General features: G+C 42.0%; 1 protein-coding gene across 1 annotated transcript in view; it reads left to right on the top strand.

Moving 5' to 3' along the window:
• ptn (pleiotrophin) overlaps positions 1-25,995 on the top strand; it is a 41,935-nt gene that overhangs the window by 13,298 nt on the left and 2,642 nt on the right. The window contains exons 2-4 of the mRNA XM_028399082.1: positions 16,680-16,774; positions 17,432-17,605; positions 20,113-20,274. Coding sequence (XP_028254883.1) covers positions 16,681-16,774; positions 17,432-17,605; positions 20,113-20,274 — 430 coding nt within the window. The 5' untranslated portion in view covers position 16,680. The remainder of the gene's footprint in view (positions 1-16,679; positions 16,775-17,431; positions 17,606-20,112; positions 20,275-25,995) is intronic.

Below are 25,995 nucleotides of genomic sequence, written 5' to 3' on the forward strand. Positions count from 1 at the left end.
ACCACATTCTCTACAAGACAGAAGTGGAGTTTTGACATGTTTGAGAGGTTCTTGCAGTCGGCAGGTATTTCATGCCCGTTTCACCAAATGAATTTTGATGGGCTGCTGTGGTCCGGTCCCGACAAGCCTTTGTTCTTTCCCTGTTTTCATGTCTGATCCCCAACAGCCCACAGGGAGAGCTCTGTCGGCTGCACGCTTCGAAAAAACCCTCTCTGTTTGATCAACTTCTAACATATTTGAACAATTTAGGCAGGGATGACTGCAGGTAATTCAAAGCCTGCCAAAACACTGGGATCCAGTTTTTTTTAGTGGCTGATGAGAAGGCTCATAGGTTCACAAGAAACGCTGTTTTCTATACTCCAAAACTAACCCATCAACAAGGAATATATTTTTAAATGAGCCCCTAATATGTCTGACATCTGCCATCCCCAGAAGCCATTTGAGATGATGCTATCTGAACCATCTCCACCGCTCTTTTCTCTGCCTTTCCTCAGGCAATAACTTATTTTACCCAGTAGAGGCCAGTGTCTAGTTGATGAGGTCATCCACTCAGTATGACAGCTGCGTAGCAAAACAGGCTTTTAAACACCTTCACACAGAGGTCAGAGCGAGGAGAGCGAGACTGTGGACATAATTTAGTCCAGAGTCACAGCGAGGAAAATGGGACATCGGGCAGCAGGAAACAAAGACACACACTCACACACACACAGAGATGTGGTGTCAGACCGTGAGGTAAAGGTAAATGATAAGGCCATCTTCGCCATTGTTTGGGGCAGAAAAACAGAGCATGCAGGAGAGAGACGCTCTGCTCAATATTTGCCATAAAAGGAAGTTGATGGTGGGTGTCATTAAATACAGTTACTGCACCAGAGGTCAGGCCCATTACACATGGATCATGAGAGCCCTCTGCTGACAGTTAAATCAAAAGAAACCAATATCACCATCAAAACAAACTCCCCTGCTTCTAATTTCTGATGCAAATTAAGAAGAAGACAATTAGACTTGTGTGGATTATTTTACTTGGCTGAGTCATGTGTAGCCCACCCCCCCATTTACCCTTCATGTGGGGAATTGAAGTGGGACTGGAAAATTATAATAATCATTTAGCTTTAAAATCCTAATTCAAACACCCACCTCCTGCTGTAAAAAAGGAATAAAGTAGTGATCTAAAGGGAGGTGTGAAGATAACAGGGAGAATATGCTAAAAAGAAATTACCATCCACAGAAGTGACCACTGATTTATTTTTGACCTTTTGCAGATGGAGCTGCACAACTTTATAGCCTCATAATATGAGTGTGAAACCTGCAGTTTATAAACCAACTGTGACAGGAATTCTAATCAGGTAAAATATAAATCAGACTATTTCACATTACATGGCCAGTAAAAATAAGAATAGAAATGTTGTGAATGAGCAGCAAAAAAGGCTTCCATTATGACTTCCTGCAGCATGAATAGACAACATAAATGACTACAGAGCAGGTAAGCAAAATACTAAATATATATTTCATCAATACATGTGGTACATTAGCTGTCCACTCTATGTTACCTGGCTTGGATTAGCAGCTAGCTAAGGGGATAACAAGATAATCAGGAGTTAGCTTGCCAGGTAGCAGTTTGAGCAGCAAGTGTTCCAATAAAAAAATGTTGTACGGTAATTAAAAACAGCTAACTACTTTGCCAGTGGTGCTTACAGCAAGCTAGCAGTTAAGCAAAGTAGGTAGTAGGTCTGATTAGCACCGATTTAAATTTTACCTAAGAAATGAGAATCGGATGTTTACATTTTAAATAAATGCAGCAGAAAAACCCGTGACCTGTTAAATATTTGGTTTTTCAGGCAGAGGTTTTGCAGATAATGTTAGGACAAGCAAAAACAAAAATGAGCTCTCTCTCTCCTCGTTCACCTCTGTCCATCTGTATTTTAGTCTCCAACAGGCTGCAAGGGGTATTTTGAGGTGGGAAAAAAACTGCAGGGATTGGAACAAATCCCTGACCAGAGCAGCAGAGAGGCGGTGTTATTCTGTGCTGCACCTAAAACTCCCATCTCTCTGCAGGTCGTCCTCCTGGGAGCTGCATGTTAGTGAATATTAATCATTTCAGACTGGAGATGGGAATCAAACGGAGGGTTTTGGATGCACTAATTAACAGTGAATCTGCACCTGCCTCCGGTGTGTGTTGGGGTGCATGTGGTGCAAATTGAAGTGTCACTGACAGGTGTCCTTGGGAGAAAATAAGTTGACCAGTGATGATTGCCTCCTACAGGTTAGTGATTAAAAGGCCTAAACTTGCTCGCTTGCAGTCATCCCTGAAATTGGACGGATATTGAAGTAATGCTGCGACTCAAAAAGGGCTATAGAGGCCGACGATTATTGTTATTTTAAAATCAATAGGCTTTTTTTTCGTTTTTTGAGCATCACTTCTGGGGGTCTCGGCTGGTCGAGGGCGTCTGACGCGCGTCCCGTAGATGTTGAGGTGTAACTATTTCCCCCCGCTGCTGCAGTGTGATCTGAGGTGAGCCTCCGCCTGGAGGGAAATTCACTGCTGTTCGCCTTTTGTGAGGCTTTCGTAATCTGCAGTCAGTCTTTGTTCCGCTGCCACTCAGGCTACAACAAGGGAAACCAACAGGGCTGTAGTGCTTCAGCAAAAACAAAAGAAGCCATACTGTATCTTTGGTATTCACCATCTGAGACCATATAGACGCTGCGCTTTTAATGCCTATTTCAAGAATGAAGAGCATAAAGGGACCCTCTGATTCACAGCATGTGGGCTCAGAGGAGCACCAGCTTACAGGCAATAGGTAAATAAATATACACTGTGTGCCAGCAGTCTGACATACATACATAATACTGTAAACACAACATTACATCTCCTCAAAATGGTGAGAAGAGCTGTCAGATCTGTCCACCACAATTTGCTTTGCTAAACTGAAGTGAAACAGAAACCGCCCACACAATTTGTCTTTCATGGATGTCAGGTACGCAAAACTTGACATCTTGTGCATGTCTACCTGACAGCACAGTTTAGCACGCCTCGCAAGCTAATGCTGCCACCACTGTCACCAAGACACAATGAGACCTAAAGGAGTAAACAATGACTGTGTGTGACTCATCCTGCACTTGCACCTTCTAACCTTTCATTTTCTCTGACTAGCCTTCTGCCTAGCACTCAGCTTAGCTACTCATATCACCCCCTGCAGGCCATTAGAAACAATGCAGGCTAGAATACACATCCCCACATGTGAATAAACCCTAAAGAAACTTTGCTTAAATGACCAAAACAAATGTTTAATTTAAAGAAATAAAAAAGTCATGTTAGCAAAGCTAAACTTTTCAGTCAGTCATTAATAAAAAGGGCAAAACCTGACAAAAAAAGCGTGCATGAACTCATTTGATAATCCACCCTTGATATTTTTATTATTAAAATCTTGAAATATGATCAGAAAATCTAAACATTTTAGAGTATGCCCCACTGCCTGCCTCCATACTGTAGTGCCAGGGAAAAAGGAGGCATAGCTCATGTCTGAATATAACTTAGATTCTCTGTCTCAGATAACCTACATCTACCTCCTACACACACTCCGACTTTTGCCCACAGAGGTTTCCCACACACTTTCCCCAAACCAGCCGTCACACTTGCAAGGCTGAGAGAGGGGGAGCTGCTGGAGAGATAACACTGCAGTAGCCTACAATTCCTACACACTGGCTTCTCACACATTATGGTCACAACAGCACAGAGGGGACTGTGATTAATATCACACATGAGACACATACAGCACGGCCTCACCTACACGCCACAGCAGATATGTGTAATTGTTGTCATGATAGTACTCTGGACTTTCTTTTTAAGTTTGATTTCCTGCCGGCGGCTTTTTTCTTATAAGATCATCTTCCACTTATATTAGTGTAACAAACAGCTGCTGTAGGGAGCAGCAGCAAATCCACTGTATGCAGCAGAGATGGAGCAAAATCACATTTATTTATATGAAAATGTCACAGATTATTATTTTGTACACACTGTGAGGAGTTCAGGTGAGTTTATGAAACATCAGGACAAATTTGCATTTGTTCAGAAGTGAAGCTGTGTTATAAAAACAGCTTATAAGAAGACAGCAGTCACTATTTCACCTATGAAACTGTATACGAAAGCCTTATGCGGCCTTCAAAGACACCTTGGAAATGTGGCAATTCTGTTAAGATGTTAAGTCAAACAAAAACAGCAAATCTGACAAATGTTTGTTAAACTTTTTGATTTTCTACAATGTTTCGGAAGACCCAAATGAAAAATCAGCTGAATGTGGCGACTGGCTAAAAAAATCCTAAAGACAATACTACAATACAACTACCACAAAATATATAGAAAAAAGCTGAAGGATGAAGTGACAGAGGAATATCCATCATGCACAGGTGCAGCTAGAGTGGAACAGCAACCTAAAACTTAATGGGGAAACCCAGGCACAGGTGGAACCAATATGGAAGTAAAACCATGACAGAGAGGTTCACAGAGAGGTTACTGCTTAAAATATCAATTGAAGGTCAGTGGCTGGAAATTAAAAAAAAGAGATAACCTCCATGTTGGCTTTTAACTCTGTTTGAGTTGTTGACTTTTACTTGTTTTATTGTTCTTACCCCTGACTGGTGCTTTTATTGTATGGTTTTATATTCCTATGTTTTATCAAACTTATATTTACTTTATTTCATTTTATTCTATTTTATTAGTCAATTATTCTATGCTTGGTAGGCTGTGTACAGCACTTTGGCTGACCCTGTTGTCTTTTAAAAGGTGCTCTATAAATAAAGATGGATTGGATTGGATTGGATGTTGAAATGTTCACCTACGCAGGAGAGATATATGAACAACTATGCATTTAAAAGTACAAAAAAGTTATGTATAGTGAATACAATCACAGCTTAGTGGCTGCAGATCTGTATTAGTAGATAGCAGGTACCGGGTCATGTCCGGTCTATGGTCCAATAGCCCCAAATAGCCTCAATAACAGCCTAACTTTTTGTGTCTCGGGACCCGACAGAACTCCGCAGGGTCAGGTTGGAATAAACTTCGGGATTGGGTCGGGAGCGGTCAGCAAGGCTTCGGGAGCGGGATTGAAAATTCAGTCCCATGCAGGTCTCTAGTCCACTGTGAACAGGAGTGAATGTAGTGAACAGCCTTCCTTCTTTTAGACAAACCCACACTATACTCCCTTTTTGACACATATAGTATCATTTATATATTAGAACTGAACTAAAAAAAAGATGGTAAAAAGTGCTTTCCTCTTAGGAAAGCTAAAAGTAATTTAGCCTTTAAAGTGCTAGCATTCTGCTGATGGATGACAGACAGGAGAGAGTTCATGGTTTATGTAGCTATAACTGCATATAAAGATATATATAGAGAGAATGAGACGCATGAAGACGCAAAGAAAGGAAACGAAAGGAGGAGGCAGATGAGATGGAAAAACAGAAAAAAAGATGGAGGATAGCTCAATCAAAAGGCGGACAGATCTGCCCACGCTGAGTGCATAGGTGTTCTCATCCTGCATTCTTTAATGAACAAGTGACTCAAGGTGCTTTCAGCGGGTCTCTGAGAGGAGAACACACACACAAAGATAAATGTTGCCTACTCAATTAGACAGACACCTCTAAATTGGTGTCTTTGGAGAGAAAGCGTCAGAGAGAGAGTGGAGAGAGAGGAGGAGGAGGTGACCGCTGATGCTAACAGCAATGGGCTTGAGGGCTGGAGCGGGATGGAGCTCTTGTTTCTGGGCTGTCAGCAGCTGCCAGAGGAGGAGGGGGTAGTGGGGTGGGGAGGAGGGGGGTGAGGCTGCACAGGTCCAGCAGACAGACAGACAGCATCTGAGGGGAACAAGCACAGCTATTTCTAGCAATCAAAAGGCACCCAAACGGAGAAAAGCAAAAAAGAAAAGAAAAGGAAAAAAGGACGACGACTGGTGATAAGATGTCCCCTGCAGCCAGGCTGCACACAGGTGTTTTTACTGTAGCTTTCTTCACTGTGAGGAATGGAGATTTGCGGACAGGATAAAAATAGGCAGAGGCATGAATAGTGCACATCCATATCAGTGTGATCTAGGACGATCAAAACCTGCTGACTCAAAGAAAGAATGGAGAGGGCTTTTTTTTGGCAAACTATCAAATACGACACAGCTGGTTGTTTTAGTATAAACTTACATCTTCAGTTTTTTGAGGAAAAATGCTCTGATGATGCACAAATGAGGAATTTTCTCAATTATTTCAGTCCTTGTATTAGCCTTAAATTAATTCAAAAATAGGACTGCTAAACTAAACTTAGTTTGGATCACACATTAGAAACCCCAGTCCTATTTTTTACATGCACCTCATGTCACTCCTGCAACTTCGGCACTAACTGTGCAGCTACATCTTCAGCCTTCAATACATCGCATTTTATGTCAGTTATTAACCTGCCTTCACCAGAAACAAAAATTAAATGTGAGTGTTGAATTAACTCATGTTTTGTTTTTAACTCATGTTGGTAGATATGTGCTCCCTCCTGCGGTCATGTTAGTAAGTGCAAATCAATTCTTCTAAACTGGGTTAGTAGTGAAGAGAAATGTCGAAGAAGCTTGTTGCAGATGGAAAAGGTTTGCCACATAATTTATGAGTACAAAGTAGTTTTGATGCCTGGAAATACACACTGAAAATATTTCTGCATTTCCCTCAAGGTCAATTAAAAACTAAATTAAATGAAAAACTATGTTTCCTACGTACATGATGAAAGAATGTAGCAGAGAAACTCCATAAAAAACAAAGAAATCTGTAAAAATGTACATTAATATAATGTTAATTAATATTAACACTCGTAAAAATGTTTATAACAATTACAAATAATAAAGTAACAAATGCTGTATAAAAATGTAATATAGCACATTTAATGTGTCACATGGAACACTGAAAACAGCTTGGTTGAAAACATTTTCTGCACAATCTACTACAATCCCCGCATGATGTCTCTTTCTGCTGTTAAAACTTTGATTTGTTTTGGAAGTGAGGATATTATTATTTCATCCTCAACTGGTTTTGTTATTGGCAACGTCTAAAATACAGAGATTTAGTTCAGAAGTTGACACTGACAAAGAAAAAAAAAGTGAAATCCAGCCGCTGTTTGTTTTTGTTGCCTCCGGAGTCAGCAGAAAGCACAAAGACGTCTCAAAACAACTCTGTTAACAGTGGCTCTTGTGCTATCATGCATATAATCCTAAATTTGACCATTTACTAATATTTGTATGAAATGTTTACCCTCTGAGGCAGCAATAAAAAAAAACATGTTTTCTTTAGTCTCTGCTGAAAAGAAGCCTATTTTGTTTAGTTTAATCCACTTGTGTGCACCCCATGGCTCTTTTTTGTGTTAAAATATTTCAAATTAATAAAGAACAGTAGTATTTTGCTGTTTCATAATCCTAAAAAAAGGAGGATAATTGATATTTGCTAGTGTTTATTGTCATATTGTAGTGTGGGGTTTATAAGAGGACATGGAGATGAGTGGGAGGATAAGCAAATGAGTGGGTGTTTGGAGGCGTCGTATAATTACCAGGAGTGTAATGGGGGCGTTCATGCATAAACTCAAGTCTTGAATTTCAGCTCTTTCTGCTCCAACGCTCTCACAGAGACACCGTTTGTCCTCCTTATTGTTTTTTTTTTTTTTTTTTAATCATTAAACCAGCCAGTCTTCAAACTTTGCTGTCTTTTCAGGACACAAACACAACAGACACACACAGTGAAAGGCAGACACACACTCAGAGTACCACACATGCTGTTTTTGTTCTGGAGCGAGGCTCCCTGGGGGCTCCTCCAGGGCTGTTCTGAGAGATAGCAGGGACCCTCTCCACACATTCTCTCCCCCCACTGTCTGACCTTTACAGAACACAAGTCAGAAATGTGTGGCATTTCCCTCTAATCATCTGCACCTAAACACATGAGCAATAGGGCCGTGCCTCAATTAAGACATCCCACGGCCCCATGAGGAAACTATTCACTTTTCTTCAATGGCGGTCATTATAAAACCCACAGGCATTATAGCACTTAGCTTGATTTTCCCCTGTAGTAAAGTTATCTATATTCCTGCTCTAACCTTTTGTATAATGCTTCTTGTGTAATCGGCTGTTTTTTGTGCAGTCTCTTTCAAAGGCCGTCCTCTGTCCTCTAGTCAATACGCTTCTCATTTCATCTGTGCTGGAATCTCTCAAAAGCTCAGCTCAAGGAACACACAGGCCGAGAAACACCTAAATAAATCCCTTCAATATGCCCTGTGTCTAGGCGAGGCATTCGCCTGCTCTAGTGAATCACAACTACTGAGATGGGAAAGCCACTGAGAAGTGGATTTTTCTGCTCGACTTTTGCCAAGGACACAGTGTTGTACTCTTTGTCTGTAACTGGAGATAAACAAACAGCGAACCCCACAAAAAAAAAACGTCAGTGCACTGAGTTTCAGAAGAGGCTTAGAAACAAATATTCGAGCAAAAGTCATAAGATTGCTTAGTTTCCCAGCTTTGAATGATAGATGTTTGGACAAAAAACACAGTATTATTATTAAAAGTATTAAAAGAAGTAAAACAAAGCATGTAAAATAGTAAAATAGAACATGTTCAAAATAGTCTAACCACTTCACCTGCGTGCACATGCAAGGTCAGGGTCTGAGAGCATTACAATATACAGATAAAAGGTTGGACTATTAAATTAAGTTAAGAAACCTTTATTAGTCCCACAATGGGGAAATTGCTTAAGGCAGCCCAGCAAAGAGTGCCATACACCAGTGAATAACCAACCTTCCGGTTATTGAACAACCCTGCAATACCACTGAGCCACTGCTGCCCACATTTTAATAGACCTTAGAAAAGCAAAGAGGGTGTGGCAGTGAACAAGTGGCAATATGTAACAAGGTCAAGCTGCAAAACAATCAAACTAACCTGGAAATACATCAACTTGAAGCAGGACATCTGGACTTGTTGAAGGTCCTTGAAGATGATTCATTGCTTCATCAGTTCAGATGAATGTTTTGTTTTCCTAAAGAGCAATTGTGAAGGTCTTCTTGATCTTCTGATTAGTAACTCCAAGAAGTCCAGATGCCCAGCTTCAAGTTCTTGAATGAAAATGGACCTGGATGACTGAGAATCTTCATCGTATGTACAACAAAGAAAAGCTAGAAACCGCTGTTTCTTAAAATGGCCACTAGAGAGAAAAATCCAAAAATCCAAAAATTAAAAAAAAATGTGTTTACAAACCTCAGAGGAACCTGAGAACTTTACAGGTAAAAAAAGAGATAAAAGATAAAGATAAAAATGATTGTGCTCATGCCAGAACATTTTTGTTAATCTCTGAAGGGTTTGTTTATTATTCAGAACGGAATCCTTATCAAAATGTAGTTATACATAATAGAGAAAAACCTTTTCAAAGAAATATTATAGCGTATCTCAGAGTCATTAAAACATTTTTGTGCCTGCCCGTCATTTGTGCAACATTGTGGAAGAAAAACAACAACAATGTAACATGCTTGCTGAGGGTCGTATAGAGCAGCTTGCCACCAGCAGCATCCAGGCACCTCCACCTGGCGCCCAAACCTCCCCGGCTGCATGCTCTAACACAGCAGCACAGGTGGCGCGTGACGCTTATTGAATAAGCCACCCATCTCGGCGGACACCTCGCTCCAGATGCCTCCCATCACCTCACTGTTTTGCAGCACAAATGAATCGTGAACTCCCCGCGGCCGGTGAGCAACAACATTAATCAGGCTGCGCTGATGGAGTGATGCGGCTTATGGAGGAGGGAGGGTAAACGTGTCTGGGGATGACGCTTGGATGTACACATGTGTACAGTTAATTGCTGCTATGATGTAACACAGTCAGTCTTAATTTGGAACCTGATAAAACACTTAGGGGCATATTTAATCAGGGATTTGTTGATACAAGAAGTATCTTTTGTTTCTCAAAACTACAAATGTTGATTTACATTTTTAAAACTTTGATTACATCTATTTATTGAATAACTTTTTCTGCATAAAATCAGCTTTCATCAGTTAAAACAAAGCTGTGTGTGCATACTTGAACAATGTTTCCCTCCTCCTTGTATACATGGGCGTCGCAGCCGTGGGGGATGTAACACCCACACTTTTTCTAAAATCACATTTCATCCCCCACAGTTTTTGGAGACGTAACATAACTAAACAGCCGATGTACAAAGAATGACATCTGTGAAAGGCAATGAACGATCCTATGGAGCGGTAGAGAATACTCTCTCTCTCTGATTGTACACACATACAGGAGGCAACACACATTGGTCAACTTAGCTTGAGTGACAGACCTTACAGTCAATCACAGCGAACCCGCCAGTTAGCGGGGTAAGATCGAAACATAAATCTGGTGTAGAGAACGCTATCTGGGAAGGAGCAGGTCTGAAGGTGAGGCAGTAAATGTACAGAACACTGCATCACAGTGAATTAGTGAAGTCACTTTCTGTCACAATGTAATATCTGCGGATAAATAGTTCATATCCAACATGTACCCTCATCACCACCTCAGCAGCTATGTTGTTAACAAAGTTAGTTAGGGAGATGTATGCTAGCGCAAGTCGGCTATCTTTTAGCAGTCTTACAATCCTGTGATCTAGCTATGCTCACCACCACTGTTGTTTTTACCATGCAGTATTAAGATGCAGAAAAAAAAATTTTTACTACAGTGAATTCTTCAACTTAAGAATCAGGGGTGTACTGAAAAAAATGTGGGTGAATTGTAACAATATGAGTGAGTGGCATAAATGGCTTGCAGTGTTGTTTAGGGTCGGGCATATTGGAAAGTACAGACCAGGGGTGTCCAAACTTTTTTCAGGGAGGGCTAGATTCGATATTGCGAAACTCTCCGAGGGCCAACAGTCCCCGATGTCATTTTAAACAATAAAATCTGTGTATGCTGTTTTGTAATGTTACATCTTACACAGCAAACAAAATAACATCTTAGCATTCCGATGAACAGATCAGAAAATGTTATCTGAATTTACAGCATAAATGAAAAACATTCAGAAACTGTGTGGTTGTGATAACAGAGCAACAGGCAAGTTATTGACTCTGCTGTGCGGGTGAAATCTGATCCTATGTGGCAGGTCTGGTTTAGGAGCAGCAGACATCAGTAAAATGTCAGGTAGACCAGGTGGGAGTCATTTAGTGCTGATCTCAAAGGGTCGCTCCGCTCCACTCCCCTGCGCTCCTGGAGCCCCCCAGTACTCCGGGACGCTCAATGCTGCACGGGGAGGCTGCTCTCTGGCCGGGCAGCCCGCTCCCATGCACCCAGTCCATGAATTCTAATTGGGCTACTATACTACAACTAATAATAACAATATTTCGTGCGCAGGTTATACATAATTCGTGGCCACAATTTATTTCTTTTTTACAGAGGGGCTCCGTAGTAACTTCACTTGTACAGTACAGACGCTCTCTGATAGCAGGTTGTATGCAGAAGCATGTTTAGTCTCGTGGTGAATTGTGTCGAAGTGCTGAACCGGTATTTTGCACCTTAGGAGCCCTCTGCATAGCTGTAACCAACAACCAAGCCCTGCAGCACCGCGTGACGCACCACGATGCAGAGAGAGAGGGATGATGTTCTGCTCAGAGAATCATGATGCAAACGATACACAATGAGTTAAAAACAAAAATAAGAATTGCCTGTTGATTTTGTATGATTTATGATTGTATTATACGTTTGGCTGGCGCGCCAAAAATAACACATTTTAAGATAGAAGCCGCCATAGAAAATCTGACGCCGTAGTTTGGACACCCCTGGTGTAGACGTATGTAGATAATGCAGTGTGATTCAGAAACACTAAGCTATAGCTGTATGCACTGATAGTGATAGCAAGCAGAACAGTTAATGTCCTGGTAAAGTCTATATTTCATAAATAAGAGAGGTGTGTCAAACACATTTAGTTACGTTCAGCTTCAGTCTTGCTCAGATACCCGCACCCGAAACCTCATCCCCAACACCTTTATAAAGCTTGCTACACCCCTGCTTATAAATGTACCCCCTGTGCTTTTGATAAGTCAGTAGCTAGCGCGCAGGTTTACCTTTTTAAGTGAGATCACTTTAAATACACACACACATAACAAAAACAGTTGCAGGCCTGTATATCCTCGGAGTCTCTGTCCTCAGCAGAAGTAAAATAATGTCACCTCACCGTTTAGTGTAGAGTCTGAAGACATCATCTTCGATCGGGGGAGAAGGAGTAGAAGAAACAACAATGGCGTCTTCAGGAAGGCCTCCCAGCTTGCGTCAAAACGGCCGTGCTGATGGCGGTAGCGGGAATGTTCAAACCAACCCAGTCCAAAAGAAGGAAGCCGACAGTGGGGTCAATAGTCCCTCTGGAAGCAGACAGTCCCTTTTTATTCTCTGAAACGAACCTCGGCAGTGCAGAGACTCTTATCCGCACAGGTGTGCGTAGCCTAGCTGGAGTTAGCTTAGCGCAGTACACGATGTTGATGCACCAAAGTCCTTTTCCTCCAGCCGTTCTTCGATAATAAACTACTTAAACTGTAGCTGAAACACTCCCACTATACATTCGCACACAATACACTCACACAAAGTAAAACACAGCACTGTATCCAACATGTCGCTAAAACTTTTCTTCCTTTTCTTCTCCACCTCACTCCAGCTTTTCTACGCACTTCCGCACCATCTCGTCTTTAGTCCCGCCCCCCTCATACCTCAGCCAATTGCTGCAGGTGACCTTGACTGACAGTGGCAGTGACTAATAAAACAAAACTTATAAGTTTCCTGCACCTAAACTAATACCTGTAGTTGATTAACCTGGACTTTAGGTGGACTTACCTCATATAGACCTGACTGTAAATGCTGCGTAATGAGTCAGAAAAACTCCGTCCTCTGATTTGCAACCTCAAGGGAGGCAGAGAGTTATTAAATAACATGTATAAGTCATATGCAGCACAGACACAATGGTGACAGATTAAATGCATACATGTGTCTTGTGATAATGTTTGTGTTAACACTGTTTAGAGGAGCTGGATCCTGATTACATGCTCTACATATGCAAGTTCCCAGATGAAGAAGTGGCTTGTAAGAGGTTAATGGTCTGAATTTAAGAAACAGAAATCCATTCTTCACAGGAGGATAATGACGGAAATCTTTTTTTGCTCAGTCGGTACAGCTAATTACCCGAGCAATTCCCCTTTTCTTGGGCCATATAATTGATTCATTAAACTGCTCTCTCCTTTCTCCCTTCACTGTTGATTCCTTCCATTATATCAAGCAACAGATCTTTATAAATAGATACTCCGTTATGTACTCCGTTATGAGGAGATGAAGAGTGCTTTGAATCTGGTGTTTGTCTGCACTCCAGAAAATGTCTAGCAGAAGAACACAAGGAGTCACTGAAGGTCCATCGATTTGCGGCCAGTATTGGCTTTCCTCCTCCATTCCTTTCTCGCCAGGAACCCACAGCTGTGTCTGGATCAATGAGACAAATGGGAGGGCTTGATAGTGCTAATTCTCACTGGCTCATGAGCTACACTGACTGCTGGATGTTTGATGTTTCAACTCAAAGTAACTCACGCTCAGTGTGAGGTTTGCAAACACTCAGGTCTCATGTTCCAGCCTGAGCTCAGGGGGTCCTGACTTTTAATTGAAAGCAGTAAATGAGATCAGCTTCTATTTTATTGCACATTCAGCACAGAGCAATTTCAAGTACAAACATGACCGCACACCCAGCTAGAGACAGAAAAAGACTGAAAATTAAAGTGTAAACTGACTCTACTTTATCAGCCTGTGGAGGAAGACGGGCGGTGACCCTGCAGTCGTGACTACCCTTAAACAAAATGTCACATTGTGTTTGACATTCAGTGCACATGTCAAAAAGAATGTCCTCCCTCTTTCGCAGTGAGTGCACGTAACCTGGACATGTTCGCCAGCCTGAGGATGGTCGATAACCCACACACACATATGAGAATGAACTTACTCAGAGTTCTGCAGGTGTCTGCTAACGATGCACACATGAAGGCATACAGTTCATTTCAATGATTATGGAACTGTTTAAAGCAGAGCAAATCAACATGGGTGCACAAGCTTCAATCCTTCAATTGGCCACTTGCTCTTCTGTAAACAAGATTTTACACCCATGTACACCTTGCCTACGTCCCCCAAAATGGATTGTAGTGAACATCTTTTTAGAGCGTTAGCAGATGCTAAACATTTTTATGTATCCATAAAATGTCATCAACCATTAGCTCAAGTGTTCCATTTGGCATTTTAGCCAACGCTAAACACCAGCCATGCTATTGTTTTCTTCAGATCAATTCACTTTGACCTTTGACCAGGTTTGGATCACATTTGTTATCTTGGAGATACAACAAAACGCAGATCTGTGTCTCTTGATGGCTCAGTCAGTGTGACTGCATGGCTCTGCAAAGGATTGTGGGTCAAAATAAACAATAAACACACAACCCGATTGTAAGACATCCTCTGAATCTGATATTCTACTGGACGTGTGGGGATGTGCCAATTCTTTTTTTGGCAGAACAAGACGGTTCAGTCCGCCGCTGTGACTGTTGGATTTTCCCCTCCAGCTGTGATCACAGCCACATTATTACAGAGCCTAACTTAATGCATACCAGACCTTTTTATCTGACTAAAAACAACACTTCTGTTATATCCTGTTATAAAAATTAGGATTCATGAACTCTCCACAAACTTTTCTAAAGCTTATTACAGCCTCCTGGGGGTAATAAATGACTGTCTTTTATTTAAAGAGTTTTACCCACTAAACCTCTAGGTGTGGTAATATCCGGTCTTAAATATCGAGCTCAGAATCAGGGCACATGTTGAGTAATGATTAATGACTCCCTTTACTTTGGCGTCAGGCTACTTGGGCATCAACTTCAGCAGAACTGTGAAATAATCGAAGGGTTTTATGATACTTATCAGGGGTAAAAAAATAAAAATCATCTTCGCCAGCTGGAATGAGGGATGACTCCAGGCGGGATTGAGTGTAAGTGAAGCCCCTGCTGTTTACGTCAAATTAAAGGGGTTCTGAGTCATGCTCGGAGGCTGGTTTGTGCTCATATTGCCAGGACTTTTTCGTGTCATCTTCAGCTCACCTCTTATCCCTCGCTGAATGACGCTCTGACACCCCTCCGCCGCCATCATCCATTATAGCTGCCCCAGAAATAGCAGCTACACACTGGCTTTCATTTGAATGATGGAGGAGGAGAAACCTGTCATCTCACAGGAAATGGTTAAAGTTCTCTTTAACCTATACTGTATGGAGTGTTCATTCAAAGTCATCAGAGCCTATCACTCTGTCGGTGTGTGTGTGTGTCTAACTCAGCGAAAGGCTTTCTTATCTTTTCAAAGGCCACAATGCCTTTCTCGTGAAAAAAATGATCTTTATCAAGAAGCTTTCATTGGGGTTTTCTTCTGTATGAAACTCCTCATTGTGGAGTTTTTGATGTATTGGGATGAACCGTTTGGAGAGTCAACATTAAAAAAAAATCTGGAAGATGAAATGTGAAGTGTTTCATCAAAACTTGGTTTGTATGCGTTCAGGAAAAAAAAGTATAAAATCAATCATGTGAGGGATTGAAGGCGTCCTCTCCTGGCAGGCAGGCGCTGCTGTGAGGCTCATTATAGTTTCTAAGAAGTGCTGGAAGACATTAACGGCTGAATAAAACACACTTTAATGACATCTAATAATTAAGTATAGAGATACAGAGGTCTTAACTTAATATGAATCTTAACCGAGTGCAATGAAAAGTTGGGAACGCAGGTATATTGAAGGGTGAGAGGGTCCAGGTTCACAGCCAGCTCATCATTAATTAAAAGTGACAAATGTACATTATTTCCCTGCCAGGCTCAGCTCCTCTACAGGAGCAGAGAAGAGAGGTTTTTTTTCTTGGCATCAGACACTCTGTAATTGCCTCCGGTTCACTCTCTGCTGGAGAAAGGCCAAAGTGTGGATTTCTGTTGATCAGAAACCAGCAGAAAGAAACCTTTATTTAGTTTCTTCAACCTCAATTCAGCTAAATTTGGAATATCATGAAGGTAATGAAGAGACAAATGACCCAATCTATATTTTCCCAGACAGGTCTACTATTTTTTTTCTTGAGCAAAGCCTCCACGGTCTTTTAAATTAAAAGATTTCTGAGCAGTTTTGCACCTGAAGACAACTAAAAAAATGATTTTAACACCAACTGTAAACAGGTCCTAAAGGTGAAACATATATTATATCATATATAGATCAACGGAGTCCCCATGGTATCATTTCATAGGTTTCTGAAACACCGTTTTGAGTCTCTGACTGGCACCATGTTGGCAGCAATACAGTCTACCTAAACTCCAAATACAGGCAAAGAGGTGGAGTGAAGTGCAATTTAGAACACGTCCACATTAACTTCATGTCTCGGAAGTTGTCGGTTGTTTGGTTGTCATCATTTAATAATGTAAGTGCTAGCTACTACTAGCTAGCTACTACTTGATATCTCTGCAAAGTTATACCTAGATGTCTCCAAAGTCTCTTGACATTCTGCTAGGAACACACACACTTCAGTCTAGTCCATATTTCACACTGTGTTCATAACTGAGTAATACAATTAGCATCTATTTATCTTGTAATCAAAGCTGTAGACTGTAGACAGACTGATAACAGTGTCGTCTCTCTTTCAGAATGAATGGACAGAAGCAGTGGACACGGGTGGCCGTGATGGCGCTCTTGGTGCTAACGGTGATGGCAGCTGAAGGAGGCAAAGCTGAGAAACAAGGTGATCCTTGTACACCATCATTCTGTCAATTAGCTTCACATCAGCACATGTGGAGAACATGCAGTCTTATCACAGCGTGTTTCCTCGGAACAACTTATTTAATTGGATACAACTAAAAACAAAACTTTGGTGGAAGGTGGAAGTAATTGGCCTCCTCTGAGAGCATCCCAGAAACAAACAGCAATATTTTGCAGAAAGGGAAATAAGTCTGATGAATCCCACATGGGTAAAGAAAACAACATTTAACCTAATTAAAATGCAAGGGAAATGTTTGTTTGCATTGGAAATTAGTGTAAGCATCTAAACCCATTACAAGTGCCTGAAGTAATATGGAAAAACTTCTGTGCAGCTACCACTTTCCATTTGTTGTTCTAATAAGAACTAACATGTTCTAACAAGTTTCTGTTTAAACCAGAGCTGTAGCTGGGATGAAAACATTTGAAAGAATGACTCCCTAGTTGTAACAGTAATAATAATACATTTTTGTTTTATCTTGCACACGTAAAGGTTTACAAAGTGACAGACAACAGAACAACAGAACAGGGCAGAACATCAGGCATCAATGAAAAATTAAAATAAAACAAAACAAAAAGTAAGACTAATTTCTTTAAATTAAATTAATTCTTTAAAATAAAAGTGTATGGTTTGGTCACACAGGAAAGAAGGAGCGGAAGTCGGACTGTGGCGAGTGGCAGTGGAGCGTTTGTGTAGCCAACGAAGGGGACTGTGGACTCGGTACCAGGGAGGGAACTCGCACTGGAGCCGACTGCAAGCAGACCATCAAGACCCAACGCTGCAAGATCCCCTGCAACTGGAAGAAGAAGTTTGGAGGTGAGACTTAATCCAGTTAAAAGAAAACCTCCACACCCTAAACCCATGAAGTAAACATGTCAAAATAGAGCTCTACTACATACATCTACTATTCCAATCGAGTGATCGAAGTGCAGTCGAGTGGGTGGAGGGATGGACGGTGACTGCAGCATTGCTTCATGTCCACTGTCACTCTGTGTCCAACTCTCCCATCCGCAAGAAGCTTCTCCGCCATTTCCATGGTGACAAGCTTGTTCTCCACTCAGTACATTTATTCATTTAAACTCAGTGGTATATATAGTGTTTATATGCTTAAATAACATACACCAACCAAAAGAACTCCCCTTCTCTCAGCATGCATGGCTCCCATCTGTCTCCCTGTGATCTATTGTGTTCCGTCATTTCCACAAACAAAGCTTCCATTTTCACAATAGGAATGAGTAATCTAGCTAAATAGAGGTACAACAGAAATGTCTGCTGAGAATGTGACACATTGTCATGGAGAACACAGGAACAATCTCTGTCATTTTGCTTTTTTGGGTTGGAGACTGGGCAGCTTTTTTTTTACAGCCCAAATGTCTCACAGTGACAAGCCTGAGGGACTGTAGTTCCCACGGTATGGCCTGTCAGGCAGGAGCCTGCTGCTTTGCAATGAGCCTGTCACAAATGATATACACACACTGCAGGATATAATGGGCCCAAGCTAACCAGCTATATAGACTATAGCTGTGAAAGTTTGGAATAGAGGGGCAATGAGTTACAGCTCTCTGGCCTTTAAATAGTTGAGAGTTACTTAGGGAAAGAAAAGTCAGAAACAACCCATCCTGTACTACTGTAGAGGCTTTAGATCCCTTTTGGTATATTTATAAAGGTAACATTTGGTGCATGCACCCCACAAAATGTGTCAAAACAGGAGTGAAAAGACAAATTCACCCATGCATTTAGATAGGATGAATAAAATGTTAATAAAAAGACAGCTCTGGCTGAGCACAGCTGCGTAGCATATTGTATTAAGGAGCAGCATCATGTGCCTTTTGATAAGAACTTGTACAAGAACCTTTAGTTATTCTCTGGGCCCAGTTCTGAGCTGGAAGGATTTGACATTCTGATTAAAAGTTGTGGCTCTAGAAGCTTTCAAGGAGCAACAGAAGGAGTATAAATGTTAAAAAAATAGGAGGGTGTGTGTGTGTGCATAGTCACGGTTTCCAGCAGCATGACCCAAAATAGAGGCGCACCTGTGGGGCTGATGACACACAAACACTGCAGCTAACAGGAGCAAACACAATAAGAAAAGGGGCCTTTCACCGGGCTGCAATCAGATAAAATGACAGTAAATGGCTTAAAATCTGAAAGGAGACTTTAGATGTAGTGTCTGTGTTTAATCTGGTCATGACAGCTTGACACTAAAATGTAAAATTATGAAAAAGGAGAGAGTATGGTGGTGAACTAGTCTAAACTAGAGTCCTGTCTAAACTGGAAAAATAGTAAAACAGTTAAAGCTGATGAACAGACCCCTGCACCGCTTGTTATTTTGTAATTATATGCACATGCTTTACTACATATGGATGTATAATGCGTATACATACATTGCACTGGCAGCCTGATGTCTGCTGGTCAATAAGTGGGTGTGTTGATGTGCTTTCACCCTTTTCTTTTCGTGGACACATATATGAGCCATCTTAAAGAGGACATGAGCTATCTGACAAATTCCCAGGAGCCACTGAGGCAGCTCTCTCTCTCTCTCTCTCTCTCTCTCTCTCACTCTCTGAGATAAATTATAGGCTTTTTTTTAAGTTGGTTGCTCAGGAAGTCCCTGTAGGATTCCAGCAACAATGGCCCTGTCACTCCCTCTCTCCCTCACCCCTGCTTTCCCTCTCCCACCTCTCCCCTCCTCTGATGAGCACCCTGGGATCTGAGAAGCACTGAGAAGGGGTCTGATGCTTTCATGTGAGAGGAAGCTGACGAATGAGTGTCACAGCCTCCAGGGAGCACGGCAACAAAATAATGGAGGGGATATATGAGAGACACGGACATATATACGGTACACAAACGTGTGCGCACGTACACATGCTCTGCAAAGCCATTTCTATACCAGCCACTGGAGCATGCTCTTGAGTTTAAAGTGGGTTAAATGTGCCATTAAATGAGAGCACATATGTGAAATTGTGCTGCTTTTTGCCGTTAAGATCATATCAGTGCAGAATGAGCAGGCTGGTATCATCATATAGGATCAAAGTAGGGAGGTGCCATCTGCTCCTGTTTACTAAAGCATGAGCGTCTTTCCCATTTTGTGTGGACACTTTCTATTGATAGGTGCTCATCAAACACCCATTCAGAGTCTATGAGTCACAGCTCCCAGGGCTCACACTGCTTGTTCCAAGTACTGATTGCAATTGACTCCTCTTAAAAGCAAGTGTAGAGTCCTCAGCGTGTCACTTTACCAGGTTTGTTGCCTGATCACTCTGTTAGTCTTCGACTAAACCAAACAAAAGCATCTAATTAAGTGTGTGTGTGTGTGTGTGCTGCAGGAGAGTGTAAGTACGACTTCCAGGCTTGGGGGGAGTGCGACCTGGCAACGGGCAAGAAGAACAGAACAGGAGTGCTGAAGCGAGCGCTCATGGACGCGACCTGCGCTGCCACCGTCACAGCCACCAAGCCTTGTGGGAAAATCCCCAAGACTAAGCTGCAAGGTAAGCGGAGAGAAATAAATCACCGCTAGATAAAGTGAAACCCTTGCCGGGCGTGTTCAGGCCAGTAGCGGAGGTGGGATGCGCTGAAGTCCTTTTGATGAATCACTGTGTCTTTAAAAAAATGGTGGATTGTGGGTCTCTGCACTCTCAGTAAAGCATGTGATATCCTACTGCTCAGTTTTAGACGTGCAGTTTGGATTAAAGGTTGGAAATTTGACCAAAGAGGGCTAGTAAACAGTTTCACAGTATTTAAGCCAACACCACGAGTCATATTTTGCTTAAAACTGAAACTAATCACAGACAAGAGGCCACATGACCAGACCTTGCTGGTCATTGTATGACTTGGTAGCAGCCTTAAGTAAGTAGCAAGTATTTCTGATTCTGATGATAATTTACAAAATGCCCAAAGGATGGATGACACAAGAGCTGGGGGGCTGCCGGGCATCAAGGACTGAACTGGGGTGATATTAGCATGTGGCGTTATATACTGGTGTTGATGAGGTGCAGGTGTGCTCAATCAGCTAGGTGAGGAAGGTACTAACAAAAACAGCTGCCCAGGGATTAGGTACCTCTGAAGACAACCACGCTCACACACAAATGCACACATCATCCAATCACATGCATACACACCTAAGCAATGGGAGGAGAAAAACATACAAAACCAGGGGTGAACATTAGTCCCTATGCTAAGCTAACACATGCTGGGCTACTGTTAAATGAATGTGGGATGACATCTTCATATACCAAAAGAGTGCCATATAATTTAAAACCTTTAGTGCTACTTATATGAGCAGAAAGTGCAGAAGAAATGAGAAGGGAGAGCTGCTGGAGTCACTGTCTGCAACTGCCTGTTTTCTTTCAGATGGCAAAAACTTTTACAAAGCTTCTCTGTGCCACGTACGCTACCACGGCTACCACAGATATAAAAAAAAGTTTTGTATGTTAGCATTTATTTAAAAAAAATATATTTATAGAACCTCTTCCTGAAGCAGTGCAGTCTTCACTAAGCTCTGCCTAATAAACCACCTCATAAACCACCTCACCTATGAATAATTCTTTGTAAAAAAAGAAGAGTCCAGAACCTGTATAGAAATGTACAAACATCTGCTAATTTGACATTTTTTTCATGAATGTACTTTAAGTATGTTTAAGTCTGGCAGCATGTTTAAGGAACCTTCAGTTGTACCTGTTTCTCTGTAAGACCGATGTGCTGAAACATCGGACACCTGTCAGCAGGTCACTTTGGATCAACAGACAATTTGAGGAGTTTCTCTGAGTGTACACAGTTACAGGGAAGCATCAGATCTGTTTGTTTAATTAATTATAGCTGAAAGGGTGTTTACCACTCACCACTTTTTTTTTCTTTTTGCTCAACTATTCTGTGTTGATTTTCTCCCTGAATTGTCTCAGAATGAACTTCTTCCATCGTCTTGGTGATAATTGCTGTGCAGGTTCAGGAGATGCGTATCTCCTCTCCTGGCACGTCTCGGACTGATTGCATCTTTGCTAAATCCAACAAACCCCTTGCAAATGATTTAATCTGGGGCATCAGCAGCTGTGATTCACATTCAACCTGCTGCCTGCGTGATGGAAATCCTCCTACTTAAGTGCTAAGTTGAAGTGCTGAGTGACAGTTTTAAAGCAGGGGTGAATAGGTTAACTTACTATTCAAGTATAATTACAAGCTTTTAGCTTCTTTCAGTCATGTCACAGACACTGAACTCAGTTCCTTTTACTTCTCACATTCTCTGGCATCTGAACTAATGGAAACTATTAAATAGGAACATATAGAATATATTACTGTCTACTTAGAGAGGTGTCATAACATGGTGATGAGGAGTGTTGGGAGTTAGTCCGTGTCTTTTGTTAACTTTGTAAATAAAAGCATTATTGACCAACTGCGGATGTCCACACAGGGTCATGAACGTTTCCAGTGGCCGTAAAGCGCAGCTCTTATCGCGCTCTGCAGATGATGTGTGTCCACACGAGGTGTTTGTTTAAACCTCATCAAACAGCGGGGGTCGGGTGAAGCACCGAAATGACAAAGATAAGACAACGAGAGCACTTCAGAGGCAGTCTGTATAAGGCAGCTGCACAACATCTGTCCGCTCTTTGAAGATGTTATACCAAACTCTGTTTGACTTTGAAAGGAGGGATCAGTTAAATTTTTCACTGGGTAGCACCATCATTAATGCATCCTGACGTGAAGTTTCTACAGGAGCTGTGTACTTGCCATCTGTGATGTGCAGCAACTATATGGTCAGGCCAGGAAAAACCAAGCAAATATTCAGATGAAACAATGTAAACACCACTTTCTGATTACACTAAATAAAGGTCACATTTGGAATGAGCTGCAATCAAATTAAGACATATGGAGGATGCTGAGAGTAGCACAGCAGTGTCACCAGCAGCAGCTCCCAGACCTGCAAAGACCGACAGTCAGCTGCAGTCGCTATCATTACCACTCCTCTCAACGTAAGCCACATCAGACAGGTGCTGAACGCTCTCACAAATATGTGCGAGACAATCTATGTGGACATATATAGAGGATGTAATGAAATGACGACATTTCATTATGAGTGTGAACCATTAAAATGTATGTGTAGAAATCTGAATTTAAACATGTTGCTTGTAAACGTAGCCATAATCTGACTTTCAAAGCATGTAAACACTATAGTGTTTTCACAGCATGTTACAACCAACCGTTCGAGTGTGTTGACTGAGCATCACAACCTGTGTTTGGAGTTCAAAATGAACCTGAAACGCAGACGACAGATAAAACAGACAAAAACCAAGTTCACATAATAGCTGAAACTGAACTGAAACCAACCGCAAAAGAGGACACATTGACACTGGACGCAAAAGAACACAAGACCTAAAACACAAGGGTTAACAAGGCACAGGTGAAAACAATCAGGGCGGGGCAGGTGATCAGAATGAAAGGAAAACAAGAGAGGGGAGCAAGACAAGCGAAGACACACACAGAAACCTGAGCCTCCAAACACAACAGAAAGAACCAAAACACACCTCAAACAACACAACACCAAGCACAAGAGAGGACCACACGTCATGATAATCGCTCCCCTTAGTTATTCTACTACTAAAATAACTGTAATAGCTTCTGTGTGAATGCTCCTTCAAAATAAAACACTTCCTGTAGGTAAATTTTAAGTTTTAAATGAAACAACATGAACTGAATTTAGTCAAATGATTCACAACAATGGTTCTCAATTTTTATATATATATAAAAGCATTCTCCTGCAGCATTGAGACCTTCCCAATGGGTCCAATTAGAATTTACCAGCTACATTTGGACACTTGTTCTCCCTTCATTTTCCACCACATGCTACAGAGGTGTCCCATAATGCAACAGGAGTGAGACAGGTGTCCAATTTGCAGGTACAGTGTTTGTCACAGTGATACAGTCATACAAGCTTTATGAGTCCGAGATTTTTTATTAAAAAAAATATATATTCACAATGTGTTTGGTCGGCAGCCATGTGTGCAGCGCTGCATACCTGTGTGCATCAATTCTAATGAAGGTGAGGCACACGGATGTGGAGTGACAGCCTAAGAGGTGCGAGAGCTGAGGGCGAGAGAGAAGCAGAGCGAGGATGACAGTGACCGAGATGAAGGAAGGCGGCGGGGAAGAGAGACCCGCTATCTGAGCGAGGTGTGATTTCCCATGTCTGCCAGTTGGAAGATAAGCCCCAGGAAGCAGAGGGGTTACTGGGAAACAGAAAGAGGGGGTGCTCTGCACAATGAGGTGTGTATGTGGAGGGAGGGGGAGGGGGAGGGAGAAGGTGAATTGTGTGTGCTTTTCTCAGTGTGCCTGGGGATGGCAGAGATACAGTCCACAGCAGCGGGATCAGAGGGCTTATGAAAGAAAAAAATATATAGAAATGTTTGGCTTCAGAGTGACGGAGATGAAGAGACGAGAGGCCACCTAACCTCCCCAGCTGGGAGCACAGATCTGCCCGGCCAAATCTGCAATTCTGAACAGCCACCTTTGGTTGGGCAGATAGGTTTCCCCTGACCGCAGCGGGCTGCAGCATCTGTCATTTGCAGGTTCAGGAGGAGACAATGCTAAGAGACGCCTAGGGAGCGATCTGAGATCCAGAGTTGCGTGTCTTGGCTGTCTGGTCCAGGTGAAACGCAGACCCTGCGGAGCGAAGGAGAGAACAAAGAGTGACAGAAATGAAACATCATGAATGCCTGTAGAAGCCTCGCGGTCCTCCACCTCCCCTCTGTCAGCCAAGCAGCAGAGAGCAGAGCGTGCGGCGGGAGCATGTGAGTGCCAGGGTTGATTTCAGGTGAAACAAAAGGCTTTGTTGAGATAAATCTGGCATCTTTGAATTTGTTCGGAACGAATTTGTTCCCGTCCTGGACAGACAGGTGGTGTCCTGGTTTTTTTTAAAATCAAAGACATGCATTCACAGCCACAGATGGTTTTATTATTATAACATTCAATGTCTGAGGAACAAAAAGGGGCAGATAAAGTTTAATTTTATGCCTTATCTTCAATAAGAGAAGCGCTCCCCTGGAGACACTGCACTCGTTTGTTTCAAACTTTTTTTGTACTTTATTTACATCACTCTAAGCCCCTCTCAGAGCGCTGCAATTAAAAACAAAAGTTAAGAACGAGCAAAAATGAAACAGCCCATGGCGTCTGGGGACTCAAACTTTGGACTCATGAGTAAAAGTCCATTGCAGTGGACACCCGTCCACTACCTTAGACTTTAGTGGCTTTGTCGTGTAATATATGTAACTTTCTACAGTTAGGGTGAGTTGGAAATAGACGTAGAGCAGAGGGAACACACACACATACTCACATACACCCTTAAAGTAATCCTGTCTTGCTTGAGTTGTTTAGACTCCCTTAAGTCTGATTTATGGTGCCACACTGTTGTTTTTAGTGAAGGATTATGTGGGACGTAGTGGCTGCAGTGATGCTTCTTTTTTTTTTCCTCCAGACAGTTAGTAACCACGCACGCACACAGGCGTAGCGGATTGGTTGAGAAGCAGGGTTGGCGACTAATGCGAAGAAAACAGACACCATGAAGTGACACACAAAATAAGACACAAGTGAGAAGAATGAAGGCGGAGAACAGAGTCAAAAGACAGGAAGTAAAACAAACCACAACAAAATAAACACACAAAATCCTGCTAGGATGCTAATGTGCAATACAGCAACATACTTTAAAATGTTGTTGTACTATGCACAATGGTAATGAAGATTTAACTTTGTTTTTGTCCCGTGTCGCAGTTTATTCCTTTGTAGCCCTGTGGAAAATAAACTCGGGGCAAAGCTGTCATAGTTTGATGGTTGTTTACAACGGCTTTTGTACAAAACAAAACAAAACATATGCTGAACAAAAACATATTATAAACTTCTGTTCATTTTCTGTAATAATCCAGAAGCTAATGGAGGAATCCCATTGGCTTTGCACTGAGGGACTCCTCAGTTTGTAAGTGCTTCACTCTATTAGTCAGACAGCAGAGAAACAACGGGAAAGGAGAGTAAAGCTGAGACATGCAACAGAAGGTCCCCAGCTAGATGTCAAACAGAGACGCCGTCGTTGTTGTTTATGGCCGGGGTTATTATTGCATCTATGCAGTGTTGCCAGCATAGAGCACTCCAGCCCACAATGAGAGTCCACATCTCATAATGTGGAACAGAGTGAATCCTTTCCCTCCATCTCCCGCTCTCCGGGGAGCTGA

This window comes from Parambassis ranga, chromosome 2 (genome assembly GCF_900634625.1).
Source record: "Parambassis ranga chromosome 2, fParRan2.1, whole genome shotgun sequence".
NCBI classification, from domain to species: domain Eukaryota; kingdom Metazoa; phylum Chordata; class Actinopteri; family Ambassidae; genus Parambassis; species Parambassis ranga.